General features: G+C 41.1%; 1 protein-coding gene across 1 annotated transcript in view; it reads right to left on the bottom strand.

The window, feature by feature from the left end:
- The window catches only part of pald1a (phosphatase domain containing paladin 1a), a gene marked incomplete at both ends in the record, with an annotated part of 36,634 nt that overhangs the window by 3,699 nt on the left and 15,121 nt on the right, over positions 1-17,814 (bottom strand). Inside the window, one exon of the mRNA XM_079233389.1 lies at positions 3,701-3,856. Within this exon, the coding sequence (XP_079089515.1) occupies positions 3,701-3,856 (156 nt within the window). The remainder of the gene's footprint in view (positions 1-3,700; positions 3,857-17,814) is intronic.

Genomic DNA, 17,814 nt, shown 5'->3' with positions numbered 1-17,814 from the left:
TCATTAATGATCGTGCCACGGTCACCGGTGATAGGCTAATGATTGTGCCTTCGGGTTTGGTTGGGTCAGATTGATGGGGTTGCGGCCAGATTCTGCTGCAACTAGACCAGTAAACACCTCACTATACGAATGGTGATGGGGGCAAAATGTAGCACATGTGTCACAAGACTCTCCTGCATTATAATCGTGTTTGACTGTTAGTTTTAGAGATTACTCTTTTTAATTTCATGTGCTTCAAACTGGTCCTGGATGGAGTGTTTGAAAGTGTGGTTATCTAGGTGACCTCATGCCATGTTTCATGCTTTGGAGAATAATTATTTTTGGAGGAACATTGTGTGAGCTGACCTGATTTAAATTATCTTATGCTGTACTGTAGTTTTCATTTTGAGAACAGTGTGGGAAGGATTTGTGATTCTCACCTCAACAATACGCAGTGAATACAAATGATGTGTAGGAGAAAGAGATGAAACACCACAGAATCCATGTGGACAGTGTTGATCGGCAACACAAAAACAACACAAAAGCAGATATTTAGATGTGCGAGCGTCTGCGTGCATTCTCCCCTTACAGAATCTGACTGGTTCAAATACATTTTTACTTTTTAATTAAAAAAATGTTTTGGTACAGTGTAACTGAGGACAATTTTGAATGTGGTAAGTCATGAAATTGATTTTTATGGTATTTTTGGCAACATCCTCTGTGCTCGACAGTTCTGAGTTGTGTTTGTGCACTGACTGTCCTGCCCAGAGAGCTCCTGTCAATCAACCAGTGTCTACAGTCCCATGCTATGTCGAGAAAATGTCTTTCTAGTCAGTCCAGACAAATTGAGAAAACACTCAGGAAAATAAGTATGTAGTTGACATTATGTAGTTGACATTATTATTGACTATACACTTCATGTATAGTCATACGGACACGCCCCCAATAAAAAACTATAAGAGTAACCTTAAGTGAGACACAGCGCTGTTATGATGGTCATGCTGTCAGATGTCCATTCTTCAAGGGAAATGGATTTAATTCATATAGAAGCTCCATCCAAAGAGAGCTCAGACCAGAAGTAGGATGTGATTTTGATGAGTTCTTCACAGGAGTCTGCAGTTGCCGAGCACCCCCAGCAGGTTCCTAGCACATTAACACTGCACTGACATGCAGTATGTGGTGGCCTGGCCGCGCAGAAGTCTGTCAGCAGGCTCGTTAGTGGAGAAAGTTACTTTATAAAGTGACACACATTTTTGTCTTCTAGCTGAGATATGGCCCTAGGCCAGGGGTGCAAAAAGCTATTTGATATCACAGCTTCTGAAGTTTTATATATAGTCATAATATATATATATAAAAAACTATAGTTTGTTGTATTTCTGAAATTATAGAACAAGAATAAAGACAATTTTTGACATTGTATTGCTATTTTACCTGTTTATAACTATCAAACTCTTATGAACGGGAGACAAAAAATAGTCATGTGTCGGCTACATTGAGATCAATTAAAAGCACAACTATGCAAACCTTGAATACTGTCTATAAATGTGGCTTATGTGGTAGAGTGTTCGCACTGTAATCACAAGGTAGCAGGTTTGATCCCTGTCTTCACGTGAGTTTTACATTTTAAACGCATATCTTTTTGCTACGTGAGAATAAAATAAAAATGTCTTTTTTTTTTTTTTGTCAAAGCCTCAGAGAGTTTATAGCACCTGCCACCTGAATCGGCTTTACAGTGAGTTTCATGTCATTGTTTAGCTGCACGGCTGCAACTATTTTGGTTCACTCTCACCGCTCTTATCCAGCAGACAGAACATAGTGGAATTGAGCATCTTAAGAGTGAAATATTTCCCTTGGTAGAGACCAAAAACTGAGCTAAAAGTGTGTGACTATTGGACGTCTGCTAATCACAACTCTAAATGAATGATGTGTGTAACTTAGGCGTGTAAATAAACACCTGTTGACTTACAACAGGTTTGCCATGTCAACTTAAAGAGAGATAATGTGTCACTGATGGGTTCACAACTCTGCGCTCCAGTGAGGATATTGTAGGTTAAACAAACGGTGAAAGACTTTTTCAAACTTGGGACAAGCGTTATCATACCACTAAGAGGGAAATTATTCAGAAACTGGGACCAGATGCTGCCTACGAGCGTTCCTGTTCCCTGTGTGCACGCTTGTATTTTCTCATGGCATAACTGGGCCATTACAGTCACTCTGATGCACCACATATATTTGCTATTCATAACAGGAAGAATATGCCCTGATTGACCGTGCATATTTCTGTGACAATTGTTTTCACAGCTATTGTTCCAGTCTATTTTGGAATTCCCAATTTTTTTCTTGGAAAGACATTGAAATAAAACTTGTCCTCCTTTGTCCTCATTGAGGTGGAATAAACTCAAAATTGTTTGCAAAAGTGTTAGACACTCCCGTTTGGCACTGTGTAGCTGCAAACATAAGAATTGCATCATTTAGCCAACATATTGTATTAACCTTTTCAGATTTAAGAGGTTTTGCTGAGCCTCAGCACTAAAGCTGTGATAGAAACAAGACAGCTGACACATTTTAATTAAAACTAAATGCATACAATTGTAACTACACCATATAATGTAAATGTATCATTAATTCACATTTATTTGCAGCTTAAACTGATCACACTAAATGTGTTTTGTCAACCTGCCAAAATGCTTATTTTTTTACAACTATGTGAGCATAGCAACATATTGCAACATACATTTTAATTGCAGTGTGTGTGTGTGTGTGTGTGTGTGTGTGTGTGTGTGTGTGTGTGTGTGTGTGTGTGTGTGTGTGTGTGTGTGTTGGGAACCAGCACTTACAGACTACTCATTTGTTTGGAATGCACATAAATTCTCCACTTAACTGTAGGGGCACAGCTGGCCAAACGATTAATGTACCCAACAAACACAAAGAGCCGAGACATTACGAAGTTCAGTGTGTGAAGAACCAGGCCACAATAGAACAAGAACCAGCTTGTAAATCTCTGGAGAAAAACCTAAATGAAACTCTGGCAACCGGTTCACAATGCGAAGTGTGAAGAAAAACAAATTCTCCTATTTGTGTTTCTCCTCCGCAGAGGTCGTGCTAATGCCACCATTTCAATGAAAATGCAATCACCGGTTTGATGTGTTCAGCAGCAAAGGACAAAGAGAGATATTGGTCCTGAAGGCCATCAGCCATCAGATATTTTCACCCTTTTGATGCAATGGCTTTTTTTTTTTTTAAATCAAGCCACTTATACATACACAGACAAATAGTAGAGTATGTAATAGAGCTATAAAGGGCAATAAAAGACGTGAGTGAAGAGAAATCCTTTTCCTGTGGCTGTTTTTATGGGAATATAGATCTTTCAGATCAATATGAGGAGTGCCAATGGTTTGCTTGTTCTACATTTTTTGCAGTCATGCAGTATGGGACTCCATCTGGTCTGGTCTTGGTCTCAATACACTCTGGTCTTGGTTGTGATTTAGTCTCTCGATTTAGGTGGTCTTGACTACAACACTGGCAGCAGCATTAACTTAGAAATTCTATCCAATTTATTATTAATTACAGCAGCAAAATAATTTAGTGGTTAAAAAAAATGACCTTTCTTTCTGTCTTTCTGTATTGTATTTGCGTTAATGTCACCAAAAGGAATACAAATGCATATGTATATTACGATCCAAGTGAGATAGAATGGAGCAGCGGGGCAGAGATCCTGTACCTGTTCCATCCAGAGAGTGAAGGAGCGCTGCCAGGAGTTCTTCTTCTCCAGATGCAGGTATGTGTTGAAGAGGATGAGGTAAATGTATCGCTCCAGGTACTGCAGGCTCCTCAGCAGCAGCTGCTGACACGCCTTCTCCGTCTTACCACTTTTGATCTGAGAAAAGAGGGAATCAACGCTTTGTCATTCTATCAAGTTGGAACAACAAAGTTGCTTTGTCCCGACACAAAGACACCTGTCATCAGTAGCTCACGTGTTTGACATTTCTGCATTGTTACCGTGTAATTGCTGACGTTTCTCTTTAGTTCTTCGGATGTCAATGTCTTTAATTGCCTCCTGCTTGGAGGCAGTATTTGCAGATTGCATAATCTTTTGAAATGTAACCTGCCAGGATGGTGTTTAAATGTCTTGCCACTTGATTGAAGCGGAACTGTATCCAAGTCTAACTGGAATAATATAAACTGTTTCCTGTTCTATTTAATTTAAGTGCAGTTATTCACAGGGAAATGTGATCCCTTTTGTGAGCCACTTTTTCATCAAAAGGTAATAATCTCCACCACAATTCACTGGCCATTCTTGATGCTGCTTATAACCAAAAAACATAACAAAAGGTAATCCCATATACAATTCTGTAAGAAATAAATAAAAAAAATAGCACAACATTCACACATCATATTGTGTAACACAATGAATCACTCTGTTGTGTGGTGAACTAGTTTTCAGTTTATATAACATCCTCATTCCTGTACTGTATTGCTCCTATATTCCTTAATTTTATTATAGTAAAAGTGGATTGTCCTCTTATCAGAAGATCGGCAGTTCGATCCCTGGCTCCTCCAGTCCGCATGCGTCCTTGTGTAAGATACTGAACCCTGAATTTGCTCCCAAAGGCTGTGCCATCGGTGTGTGAATGTGCATTAGTTTAGATCCTGATGGGCAGGTTGGCACCTTGCATGGCAGCCTCCGCCATCAGTGTATGAATGTGTATGTGTGAATGGGTGAATGTTGACATGTAGTGTACAGAGCTTTGAGTGGTCAGGAGACGAGAAAGGCACTAAATCAAATCCAGATGTCTTGAGCTAAGCAACTTTGGCAAGTGGAAAATACAAGATTTCACATGTAATATGCTTAATTACTATCTATCGTTAAAGGAGGTAACACAACTGTGATTGGGACCTACGGGTGAAAATATAGCAATATTTATATATTTGCAGTATTAGGACATTTGTGTGCAATATGATGAATGTGAAATGTCATCCTTACACTGTGACTTTTTATTATCGAACTGTTGTGTATTGTCAGCTATAGGCTATAATTGATTGTAGTGTATTACTACTGCACTTTGGCATGACCTTTTCCTCTAGGACACTCAGCCTGTGCATTCTAGCAGGGGGACAGACAATGGAAATTGGGTGCATTTACATTTGAATTTAAAGTGTTCATCAATCTACATTGTCCCTCTCGAACAAATACAAAACTAAGCTAAATTTGTGTCTTTAGTGACCTTAAAAAATCACATGTTATGATGAACAACATCTATATTTGCTCTTTCATGTCGAAACAGATATATATACCAAAACCACCTGCTAGCTCAGCCTTAACAGACCTTGAAATACCTTGTAATTAAAATTAATTCATCCAATTTGTGAGGCAAATAGAAGTATTTGTATCAAGACAATTTCGAGCTGTGCGAGATATGGGCAGATATAATATTAGAAAACCAAAAGGGGAAGAAAAAAAAACGGAGCGCCTTCTCCTTTGAAATTCTTCTCGCCCTTTTTATCTATCCATCTATTGAAACCGATAGCAGTTTTGACATTTGAAAAGAGCTCAGTTGGTAAGTCATTTTAAAAAAACACCCTATCTGCCGTTTAGTCCCTCTGCCTCCAGATAACCTTAAACTCTATTGTTTTATTAATAAACATAATAGTTATTTAGAAATGTCTAAATAACAAAGAAATGTCTAAATAATATAATTTTTCATGGTAAAACCCTATAATTAGAAACACTAGAACCGTGCAATTATCCAAAGATAATGACAGCGATGCTCCTATAATGCATTTGATTTTTATTCAAGAGAAAAAATTATAATAGTACTCTCAAAGGACTAATTCATTGTCTCTGAAGACGAAAAAGCCTTTGCATCTTGGACAAAAGGCCACAACAAAATCATAATAAAATGAAAATTGAATGCAGAAATTAATATGTAATTTAAGGAACCGAGCAAAGCTTGAATGTAGTGGTTAAGTAGCTCCACAGCAGCGTTATTATTGGTAACTTCTCACAAAGTCCTTATGATAAAGTAAGGCTGGAAGTTGGGTTCAATCTTCAGTCATAGCTCTGAAGCCAATGCAGAAAAGTTTTCATCAGTGTGGCAAGTCGGTGTCTAGAAGTTCTCCCTTTTTCTTTTTCCATCTTTTTTCACGATTGCTTGGAGCAATTGACGACGGCATCAAGTGAAAAGGCCTGCCATGCAGCCGTGAGGCGTAGTGGGATGTGTGTGCAGGATTGGATGACATGTCAATTGCGGTTAAGATAAAGTAACAAGTCGGGACGAGGTGTAGTGTGGCTCAATGGACTGTCAGCAGCTCTTCAGATGCCTTCTCCAGAGCAGATTGTAGTCTGCATTGTAATGAGCATTTTGACTGCCTGAATAACTTTGCTTCTGATGGATAAAACAGGTTATCTGCACACAGTTCGCAGCATATCTGGGAGGTATGTTAAATGCATTGTGGGGGCTGCCCAGAGAATAATGAAAGTTTACCAAGTAGGTGGGCTAGCACTCAGGGTAATTTGAAATGTGCACAGTAATACGATCATTCCAGAGCTGAATGACGCAACAGAGAGTGAGGGGGAAGGAGAGGGGTTTCCTGTTCATTCCCAAACAGCCGGGGTTGGATCCCAGTTTTCCAAGCATCTGCAGCAGAGTGGAGGAGAAACTACACCTATGGAAACAATGGATGTGCTGTGTGTTGTCTATCAACTTTCTCAGGACACAGAGGAAGTGAAAAAGCACACATGCACCGAACTTTATCCAATCTTTCTCAGTTATTAACTACAGAGGCAGAGCAGGTGAGCGCTGGTGAACCTGATCACCCTGTGAGCCCTGCTAACCCAGAGGGCTTTCAGTTTTTCATCTCTAAGCCTTAAAATACGGAGTGCCAAAGCCTGGCAGCTATCTGTGCACATGCCGAGCTCATAACACAAACACACACACGCTAAAATCAGTTTGAAAGGATTACGTAAGTCACACCTCTACAATCTGCAGAACCTCAATTCTATGGCTGCCATCTGTCTACATCGACTGAGCCATATACTGTATGTGGTAGAGCGGCTTTTTGTGTAATATCAGAAATCCCTTGATGCGGAAGATGTGGTGAAGTACATTTATTTCATTCCATCTATAAGAGGCTCAGCTCGAAAGCTTTCAATTACATTTTTTAAAGTTCAACAATCCTGTTCTGTGCTGATAATAATCATCCACTTTTGACGAGTTAAAAAAAGTCGAGAAAGTTCGACAGGTGGGACCATTTTATTATCTTGTAACTTTCAACTGAGTTCGCTAAACAGAACAGAAGGAGGAAAAAGCGTGAACTACAGAATCATCTCATCTGGCGAGGCCTTTCATAATAAAAGGAGGAGACTGGTCACTCTTAGTTTGCTATCAAAGCGGAGGGCCGTGGTTCAGGTGGCTGCCGAGGTGTGAGTGAGATGGGAGGCTGGCCAAACACACAGCACATACCATTGTTGAGAGAGTCCCGGAATGCTGGAGGGCTGAGCAGTGCTTCGAGCGAGGACAATGTGAGAGAGGTGGTTCAGAAGAAGAGGGTGTTATCACTGCGCTGACACAGAGGAGGGTTGTGACAGCTTTCTGTTAAATGAGTAACTCATAGGGCTGCTGTAGCTCAGGGGGATGAGTGGTCGTCCCGCAAACACAAGGTAGCCGGCTCGATCCCCAGTCCCCCCATAGCTCACATGTCAAAGTGTCCCTGAGCGAGACACTGAACCCTCAACTGCACCCCGGGCGCCTCACAGGGCTGCCCACTGCTCCCCATCCAGGGATGGGTCAAATGCAGAGAAGAATTTCCCCAAGGGGATTAATAAAGCGCATGTTTCTTTTTTTCTTTCTTCTTTTCTTAACTGGAAAAATCTCATATCTTTCCCTTTGATAAGCGGGAGGCAAGCTGGAGATGGTTAGCTTAGCAAAACAACTATAAGCAGGGGATAACAGCTATCCTGGATCTGTCTAAAAAGGGGCAAATAGCGTACCTTTTACCGATTTCTTTTTTGTTGAGCCTTTCTTTTAGGTAGCTAAAATAAGTTTAATTTTTGCCTTCGTCCACAGACCGCTGTGGACGAAGGCAAGTTGCATTGCTCCCGTGCTGGAACTCCAGTCTGCTTCTCCATCTACTGGATAAGACCCTCTGTTAAGAATCTGAACTATCCCTTTAAATGTCAAACGTGTATTTTAATGCCAAAATGTATTAAAATGTCATATCTAATGATCCATTTCATGTGTTAGTAACTTCGTCCTAACAGATGTACAGCAAAACTAGTTCTTCTTATTTGTGAGTCAGTATTATGAGAGAGGGCAGATGTGAACTACACTGGATTTATTATTTCTCCCTCGTTAACTTGAACCTTTTTGAAGATACACATACGTCAGGCCATCAAATCTTTTTGACATTAGTTCTATATAACAATTAACTAAAATAACTAAATTTTTTCATTTGCATGATCCAAATAGAAATGTACTTTTTGATTTAAAAGGGTTCCACATGTTCACAACTCACAAATCCTTGATGTAAACGGGTAATAGGTCAATCTGTTGTCTTAGCAGCACTCAAAGACCATGCAACAGTGACGAGTTTTGCAGCATTTACTCAAAGAGCCACATTTACACGCACGCACCCTGACATTTTGCTCACATGGTGGGCACTAAAGAGTTCTGTCTGGCGGTTCATTTAGTATTGGCAACTCAGTCATTTTGCCACTTACACTCAAAAGGCAGGGACAAACACATAAAAGGCTTAGAACGGCAATTATTGGGTATGAGAGCTTCTTTTTCACCCTTAGAAGAAATCAACTGTTTTATCGTGATTTCTTAGCAGTGTTTGACACAAGAAGACATTTCCAAATATGAATGTGTCTGCATGATAACTTCTGGGTGTGTCTAAATACAAACAATTTATTTTAATAATCTCTTACAAACTATCACATTTTTGTTCCAGTCATTTAAATGTAGCACACTGAAAATTGTCAAAAAGGAATTAAATCTGGTCTGCCTATAAAGAAAAGTAATACGTGTCTTAAATGGTGGCAGACAAGTGCTGAGGGTCGACCTCTCGGTGGGCTCATGTGGGTGAGGAGTGAATTGAGAAGTGCACATTATAAAAGAGGTCCGTCTGCTTGACATATGGTGCCAATTACCAGCTGATGGGGTTGCCGAGGTAAAAAGGCCAATCCATATTGGCCCTTCCCACCCAGGTTTGCACAAGCAGCCATTCATCAGATTCTGCTAAACACCTCCCACTCAAATCCTAAACCAAACCCCGACCTGTCTAGAGCGGACAGGCAGCCTACACATGGCTGCTCGACTCAATGTACAGACAACTCAAAGTCATGTATACATGCTGATTTGCAGGTAGGTTCATTACAAAACAGGCACCAACTGCATATTTCTGGAACTACTTTCCATCAAATATGACCATATATATATATATATATATATATATATATATATATATATATATATATATATATATATATATATATAATTATATATATATATTTATATTAGACATATATATATATATACAGTATATTAGACATATTGTGTGTATAAATATATGTTACATGTATATACATTAGACATTCTTCCTCTCTGTGGATCTTTTCTTACATGGACACAAAGTGGCACCCTCAAAGTCACTCACAACAATTATGTACTCTGGCTTTTCAATTATGTACTCTGGCTTGTCCTTTGATGCCTCAAAGAGGTTAATGATCTGTATCATTATCATTTTATGACATCTCAGACTATACTGTCAAACCCGTCTCATTTTCCATTCATCTAAGCCTTACTTAGGCTCTGATGCACTTGAGATACATTGTGATTTGAACTGAATGTTTAAAAGCTGCATTAGACGCATGTCATTTTAGGCTATGTGCTAAAAAGCTATAATTAGTGTATTCAGTTGCATGTTTGACAGTTATTGGATCTTAAAAAGCTACCCTGTGGAGTTTTCGTGCAAACAAACAAAAGTTAACTTTCAGTTTACAAACTCGCTACGTGCACCCTAGAAGCCAAACAAACACGTGGAATACAGTTTATTTCTCAATAAAACAACTGAAACAGTCACCATTTACAATCTGGTTTACTATCACGTTTACTAGCTTGTATCCTTCTTCTTCCTTGCTATGTTTCTTGGCACATTGCAGCCACCTGGTGATCAGTGGAATAGTGTGAAGCCATTTGTAGGGCTGCTATTGTGTCTATTGTAATCATTTCTTTTGTGGAGCCCAACAAAGAATGTGCAAGAAATATGCAAGAAATAGCTTGACCAGAATCTCGACTTATTTTCCATTTCTGATCTGAATATGAAAAGATGTATTATTTCTAAGAAATGTTCTGAAAGCTTGCCACACAATAGTACCAATCAACGTGACTTACATTTGGTTCATGACCTTCGTCACGACGGAGCGCTCGATACAACATTCAGTCTTAATATGTATGTTACATGCTTCCTTCCGTCTTCCATGCAACTTAATTTTCTGCATTTTTAAACAACTTTTCCTGATATGTATCATGAATTATTGCATCTCTCTTGGCTAATTTGCCACCGTCTTACAAGTGAAAGCTTACATCATCGCTCTCTTTTTTCCTTCTCAATTTTGCTTAAGTTTCTTTGATAAAGAAGGCCAAATATATCATTATTATAAAAATAATAATTATTGCTTTTAAAACTTCTGCATCCTAGTGTGTCCGTCCCCCAGATGCTGGAACGTGTGAAAGTGAGAAAAGTATGAACATATTTCTTATATACTTTTCCATGTATGTTTTTATTTGTATTTTCTTTCCATGCACACCATTTTTTTTTATGACCATACACCCACCCAGTCTGCCGCCTGCCAAGTCGGCCAGTAGAAAAGCAATCTAAGTTATATATCATCTGGCTTCAAGCTGCAGAACTGACCTTCATGGATCAAGATGGTGCCTGAAACTGTTTTTTTTAAAGAGAGCAGGGAAGCCATGCAGCAGCCAATAAGAGGAGGGGACGGAGATGCCTTTATGTTAATGGTTTCTGCAGATTCCAATTCTCTGTCTGTCCTTTTTTCCAGTTGCTCAGCCACACTACGCTGATTAAATCATGAGGTCGAGGTTGAGGTGGATTGTAGGGGCAAACTGTGTCAATCCGCATACTGTATATTCAGCTCTGCCATCAACCAGTCAGTCTATCGAGCCAAGGGCTTGAAAATGAATGTGAAATGTAACTTGGTTAAGAGTCAGAGCTCACGTTCTCATGACATCACAAGCAAAGTCTTGTGGATCCTGATTTCTATCGGAATAAAGATTTAAACTTTCCCTACATATCTAAACTGAATATTTAACAGCTCGAGTAAAGAATCAAACAAACACAAATATAAGCCTAAAAAATAACCCAAAACATGGCGAACTAAAGACGGAATGTAACTGCACGATCAATGGTCAATAGGCGTTTGACTAGAAAAGGATGATTTCCCAAGAAAAAACCCATCACGTGTCTGGTGAGCAGAGATTACAAAAACCACAAGAGGAGACAGGGCTCATCAACTTAGCCTACACAGAGACTGGAATATCTGCCCACATTAACCACACACATTATGGTACATTCTGTACGTGCACATGCCTGGCAACAGAGCACAGGGAGACTCCCACTGTGAATCAATCATTTACTGAGCTATCAAAATATCTTGTGCATGCAAACCCAACACTGGGGCAATAAAAGGGTATGTCTGCGAGCTACAACTAATCCGATATTCTGCATGCCAAAAACCACTGGAGTTCTTCTAATCAAATGTGTACCCTTGGTTACAAATGGCATTTATTATTGATGCTGGGGGTTATAGAAAGCAAATGTGTCAATGGTTGGCTTATTTTCTCATGAGTCACACAGCTGCTGTGAAGACCATGTTGTTTGCTGTTTGTTGCCTCACGACAGCGTGGTCAAACACTTTTGGTTGTGGGTGAATTTTAACTAACTATAGATTGCATTGCCATGACATTTGGAAAATTGAAGCCCAGTGGAGAAGACCTCAAGAAATTGGTGAATCAAAAATCAAAAATCTCTTGCTTGTCGAACACATAAAAACGCAACGTGGTGAACATGAACAGGTTACCATGCTAACTGCCCGTAGGCCAACATGCTAAACGATCACATGGGTTATCATTCTCTGTAAATTAACCATTACGAGTGACACCTTGCACACACATCGAGTCAATAGGCAGTATGATGGAGTAATCGTGACTTTTTCCAGAAATACACAACCAAAAGAGTCGTTCATGGGGTGGTTTGTAGGTCGCAGGTAAAAGAAAAGAAGAAATAGCCTACAACATGAAGTCTCGTGATCCATTGTTTGGATAGGAAAATGCTTATTATAGCCAATTTAAGCAAAAACAGCCTTTCTTCGGGCACTATAGTGCCTGATAATCAGACCGAATTACAACAGCATAGCTATGTATTCATCCAAGCTTGTCACCATCTTTGGATACATGTTTTCCCACACTATTTTTCTGGCTGTGGCAGAAGAGATGACGTACCTATTACTAATCCTCCATCAAAGTTCTTATTGGCTAGGACTGCTTTTTCCCAACAATAGAGCCTGCAGGCAATGACACAACAAACAAGCTGGATGAATCTGAATCACTGAAACAAATCAGACATGTGGGCGGTGAATCAAAAGGTCTTGAACCAGGCTTTGACCCAATAAATCACATGGATCTCACAACGCCTTCACTATAGACTTTAATTAAATGTTTTCTATCTTCAGTCCGATCCCTGTATATGCTCGTCTAACCAATGAGACATAGAAACAGCAACAAATGGATTTCACCACCTGAGCACCTGTCAATCTATAGGATGAGTTAAGGCTATGAGCCTATTTTATATTCACCAGTTTTTAAATGCTGTCACGTATCAAATCAAATATGTGTTTTTCCAAGAATGAGAGAATGCAGAAAGAACATTGCGTATTAATGTCTCTGTGTCAACATTTGCCAAGGCATCTCTGGAGGTTCCTCGCTGACCCTGTGAGTTGGAGGCACTTTGGCAGGAGTTATGGCGTTGTTAACGCGGCATTCATCTGTTGCACAACTGTCCTCACGTACGAATCACGGCTTCCCTGCTGGGGCATTATGAAAGTGCAACTGAAAGCAATCACGACTCCCGCATAGCCCACATGGTTGGCATTTGAGTGACTTCACCATTGGGATTGTATTCCCGTAGGTATTTGTTCAGTGCCAGTAGCTAGCTAGTGTGAAAGCTAAGACAAAAAAGATGGATGTTTTCCCGGTGAATATATTTGGGGGCTTAACAGGATCCATCAGATACCATGACCACAGCTACTGGAGGCATGTTTAAACACTCATGCATGGTTTTGGAGGTAGTTATTCCTGGTCTGTGGGGCTGGGGGAATGACAGATTTAGTGTGTGAGGGCAGGAAATGGCAACCCTTCTGCGCAGTGCTCAGCGAGGTCTGAAGCGTTGTCCTGGGGCCAGTGGTTAAGAAGGGGGTGGGAGGTCAGGGTAAAGGGCAGGCCGGGGCAGTTCAGTTATTCAGGGTAAAAGGGGATAGGCTCGGAGTAAAAAACACAACACTTTCTCAAACGGTCAGCATGTAGAGAGTGAAGCAGAGAATGCTGATTGATTGTACTAGTGGTGTAAAAGACCATTGGCAATCATTGGCAATTCAACTTGAAAAACAACCATGGTGGTAGCAAAAGTATGAACATGAATATAACCAATTGGGGTTTTAAATCAGTGGCTGTGAAACTTTTGTCATTTTGTGTGAAGTTGCTTTCAATGCACTAGCGCACTAGTTGATTATACTGATTAGTTCTTTGTCTTTGGTTGAATCAGCCTCGGACAATCAGCCTCGGACAATCAGCCTCGGACAATCAAAAATAAATGGAACAAAAATCTGCCTGCATTCTGCCTGCCACAGGACATAATTGGCATAATTTAAAAGGGACTGTGATTGGCCTGCTGGTAGGCAGTAGGAAGCCTTGAAACAGGTCATTTAAATATGACTTATAATTACATCAACTCAGTCAAGGATCTGCTGCAAATATAGAAGTAAATATACTCTATAAAAAGGCACATAAATCATCGGCAACAGAAATATGAGCTTTGCATCAAAGTGAATTCAGAAGCTCTCTCATGCATCATGTCATGTTAGACATCAGTGAGCACATCAAACTCTCACTAGATGTGTTGGCGTATCATTTGAAGTAATTTACAGTGTGGAAACGCCCTAAAAATAAATGGGCTCTCGAAGAGCAACTGACTCGAAGCAGCTGCATGTAACCCCCCGACTCACCAAACCCCTCCGGGAAGTCCCCAGAGATGCTTTATTTACCTCCTCATGTACTGCCACACACACACACACACACACAGTGCATCACAACTCTCTACTCTCTGCACTATTAGCGCACAGAGATGCGGTGTTCAATGTCCAAAGAAATAGCTCAGCTGGTTGCACCTGCTCAGATGAGATTTGGTCAAAGTAAGATATTTTGTAGACAGCCGCAGCAAATACTGTTATTGGCATTGGCAAGTGAGAGGCTGGAAATTATGAATAAAAACAACAACCTCTGGCTCTCCCACTTTTCTCCCTCCCACCCTGTGCTGGGTCTAAATAAGAGCCTCTTTTCAGAAACGGCGAGTCAACGCACACTTCTTTCTGGCAAGAAGAAGAACCTGTCTCTACTTCAGGTGGGCTCATTTTCCTGCCAATATTTCCCTTGGCCTGACCAACTCCACCTTGTAATTGGCCCACTTATGTCAAGTGGTCATTCTAATTGAGAATGAAATGTGTTCACACAAAGATCCTCGAGCCAAAATAATAATAAAGATCGGCAAGATTAAAGCTTCAGAAGGTGGACAATAAGATGTGATACAGCGTGACTGCTTCTTACTTTTTTAAACCTTATTCTCATGTTCTTTCTTTCTAATCCTTTGCTCTCCTTCGTTATTAAAATTAATCTGGCTGTCAGTGCTGCGGTGGTCCCCTCAACTTTCCCAGTTCCTCCCCCTTCTTCTTTTCGAAAGACGTCCACTACCTTTCCTCAAGAAAACCTGCACACAGCATTCTCCCCTTTCTGAAAATATTTTTCCACTGCCCCATCCAAACCATGAGGCCCTTTCTTACACACGCACGCGCACACGCACACGCACACACACACTTCACTCTTGCCCTGTGTGTTTCAGTTTTCTCACCACCTGCGTGGAAAAGCAATCAATTTGTGATTCTTGATGGACTGGGTGGGAAGCCGGTAATCTTGATCACATGTTCCGAACATGCAGTGAGAAGTCCAAGACAGGATAAATGAGACAAGTCGGTGCAATCTCCTGCCGAGGGTGGTCTGAAAGGAAGCACTAGGTACGAGTATGACAGAGCTGTGAAATATAATTATTTGGTGGAAAATGAATATCTATAGAAAGATAATGTCACGGAAAGGGGTAAGAGATGGATATTGAGGGATTGTGAAGTTGTTGGCGCATCAGTTAAAAAAAAGATTAGATTCCCTGCAAACTTTGAAATTATCCAATAAATTCAGCATTTTTCTTATTCACTCGTGTAAACACACAAAGTTCCACACAGAAAGGGAACAGTATCAAAGTAAGCAGCAGGGTGCTCAGATAGCCTGAGGCAATTGTCAATTTCAAACTGACTTGACGATGGAAAGAAAGACCCCTTCAGCTGATTCCTGTGCAAGAGACAGGAGGAGGAGGAGGAGGAGGAGGAGGAGGAGGAGGAGAAGGAGGAGGAGGAAGAAGAGGAGGAGGTGGTGGTGGTGGTAGCGGAGAGGAAGTAGCCTTTCCACTTTCGGTCTTGATGCTGGAGAACACATCTGCAACGCAAGGTTACGCCTGGTTGGCAGCAGGGATTTACAGGCCCTTCAAGAAGACCCCCCCCCCAAAAAAAAAAAAAAAAACCCACCCCCCTTTGGAAGCTGGCGGACGGTTCAGGTCCCAGTGTAGATATATTTTTTCTCTATCAAAGACACATTTTCCAACCACTGTCAAAGGGGAGGAGGGTGCTTTGCAGTGGGGGAAGGCTACGAGAAGAGAGCGAGTTGGGGTGAATTATTTTTTCTTCTCTCTCTCCCTCTCTCCCTCTCTCTCTCTCCCTCCCTCTCGTCTGCTGCTGCTGCCTGCCGGGTTCTTGCAACATCTGGCACTGTTTATCACCTGGCCTGCTGGTCCAAGCAGGAAGGGAAGGCTGAAAGGGGAACACGGTGCCAACCTGACGTCTGCTATATCAAGGGTAAAAGATCGTTCTGATTTATTACAAATGTGGGTCCTGTTTCTATAGTTTTGGCCATCATTTTTATTCGCCATGATATTGTCTGATAACTTCGTAATTGTGGAAATCTGGAAACAGCAACACCAATAAGTCTGATTAGGCCAATAAGGAAGCAACCAAAACCAGTAAGTATGGTAGTTGAGATTGTTAACCAGTCCAAAGTGTCACATTCACAGCAGTTAAAAGTTGCCCTGTGAATTTTCTTATAAATAAACAATAAAGTTCTGTTGAGCTAGCTGGTTGTCTTCTTCTTCGCTGCTTTTGCCGACACAGTGCCATGCTCCGATGCGTGTTACAGTCAACTGTCGATCAATAGAAAAGCACAAAGCGCACAGTGACTGTGGCTCACTGGTAGAGCAGCTTTCCCCGGCTCCGCTAGCCCACGTGGGGCAAGACACTTAACCCCACATTGCTCCCGTAGCTGTGCCTGTGGTGTATGAACGGTTAGTTGGAGCCCTGTTGGGCACGTGGCACCTTGCATTCATTTTTCTTGCATTCATTTTTTTCAGCACTGAGCAAAATTTTATTTTTCTGAGCGCACATTTCCGCACTGTGAGCAATTCGCAACCACGCGATCTGCCGAAAATGACCACAAGCCTGCGTTAGCCATAGGGGATTCAAAGAGATGACAGCAAATTCATCAACATGTATACAAGGTTGATATTTATTCAATATCCTTTATAATGGCTGGACTTTGGTTTAGTTTAGTTGAACTTAAAGGATCTTTGTTGAACTTCAATAAGGGGAGGTTATGACCGGTTCACTGGTTATGACTGATAATGATATATATATATATATAAAAAATAAAAGTATCAAAGGTGTTTAGTCATTTCTCAGCAGGTACAACATTTAAGTGGAACTTCATTGAAAGAAAAATGCTAATGCAGTGCTTAACAATAATTATAGGCCTATTAAATTGACATGGTGTCCTTTTTCCTAAAGGTAGCCTATATAAACAATTTAATAACTTCATATTCTTCATATTTAAATATGTCTGAAAGTTTCATCCTACCTGTGTCAGTTTGGACTATTTCATCTAGCCACTCATGTTTGAACGTTAGGCAGACCTTTTTCTGGGGCGCCTGCTCTGCCTTTCTTTTCGCCATGGTAGCCTATAGCTGCTGGAGCAGGGCCCGCCAAGAGGAGCCTAAACAGCGCCGGCCCGAGCTCATGTGGCGCTCTGGGCGAGCTTCACTCCTGGCGCCCGGAGGAGGACAGCGGGGGTGGGGGGTGCTAACGGAGGCAGAGCGCTAGCAGAGGTACAGAAAGCGCATGTCAAGAAACGGGACGCTGATTGGCCAAGAAGACTCGACACGTCACATCAAAGATCGTATTATTGTGAAGATGGCTCACTCCTATCTCAAAAACACTGGCGCAAAAAGATTTTTAACACCCTGAAAAAAAATCGTTTGTGCAGTCTGAAAAATGTGCGCGGTCTGAAAAATCTATTGCGCGGCCACTTCGACTGTCCTGCGCGGCCGCGCACGCGCACAGCTTAGAGGGAACACTGCATGGGAGCCCCCACTATCAGTGTGAATGGGTGAACG

Source organism: Taurulus bubalis (assembly GCF_910589615.1).
Source record: "Taurulus bubalis genome assembly, chromosome: 2".
In the NCBI taxonomy this organism is placed as follows: domain Eukaryota; kingdom Metazoa; phylum Chordata; class Actinopteri; order Perciformes; family Cottidae; genus Taurulus; species Taurulus bubalis.
This window is presented reverse-complemented; position numbering and strand designations above follow the sequence as displayed.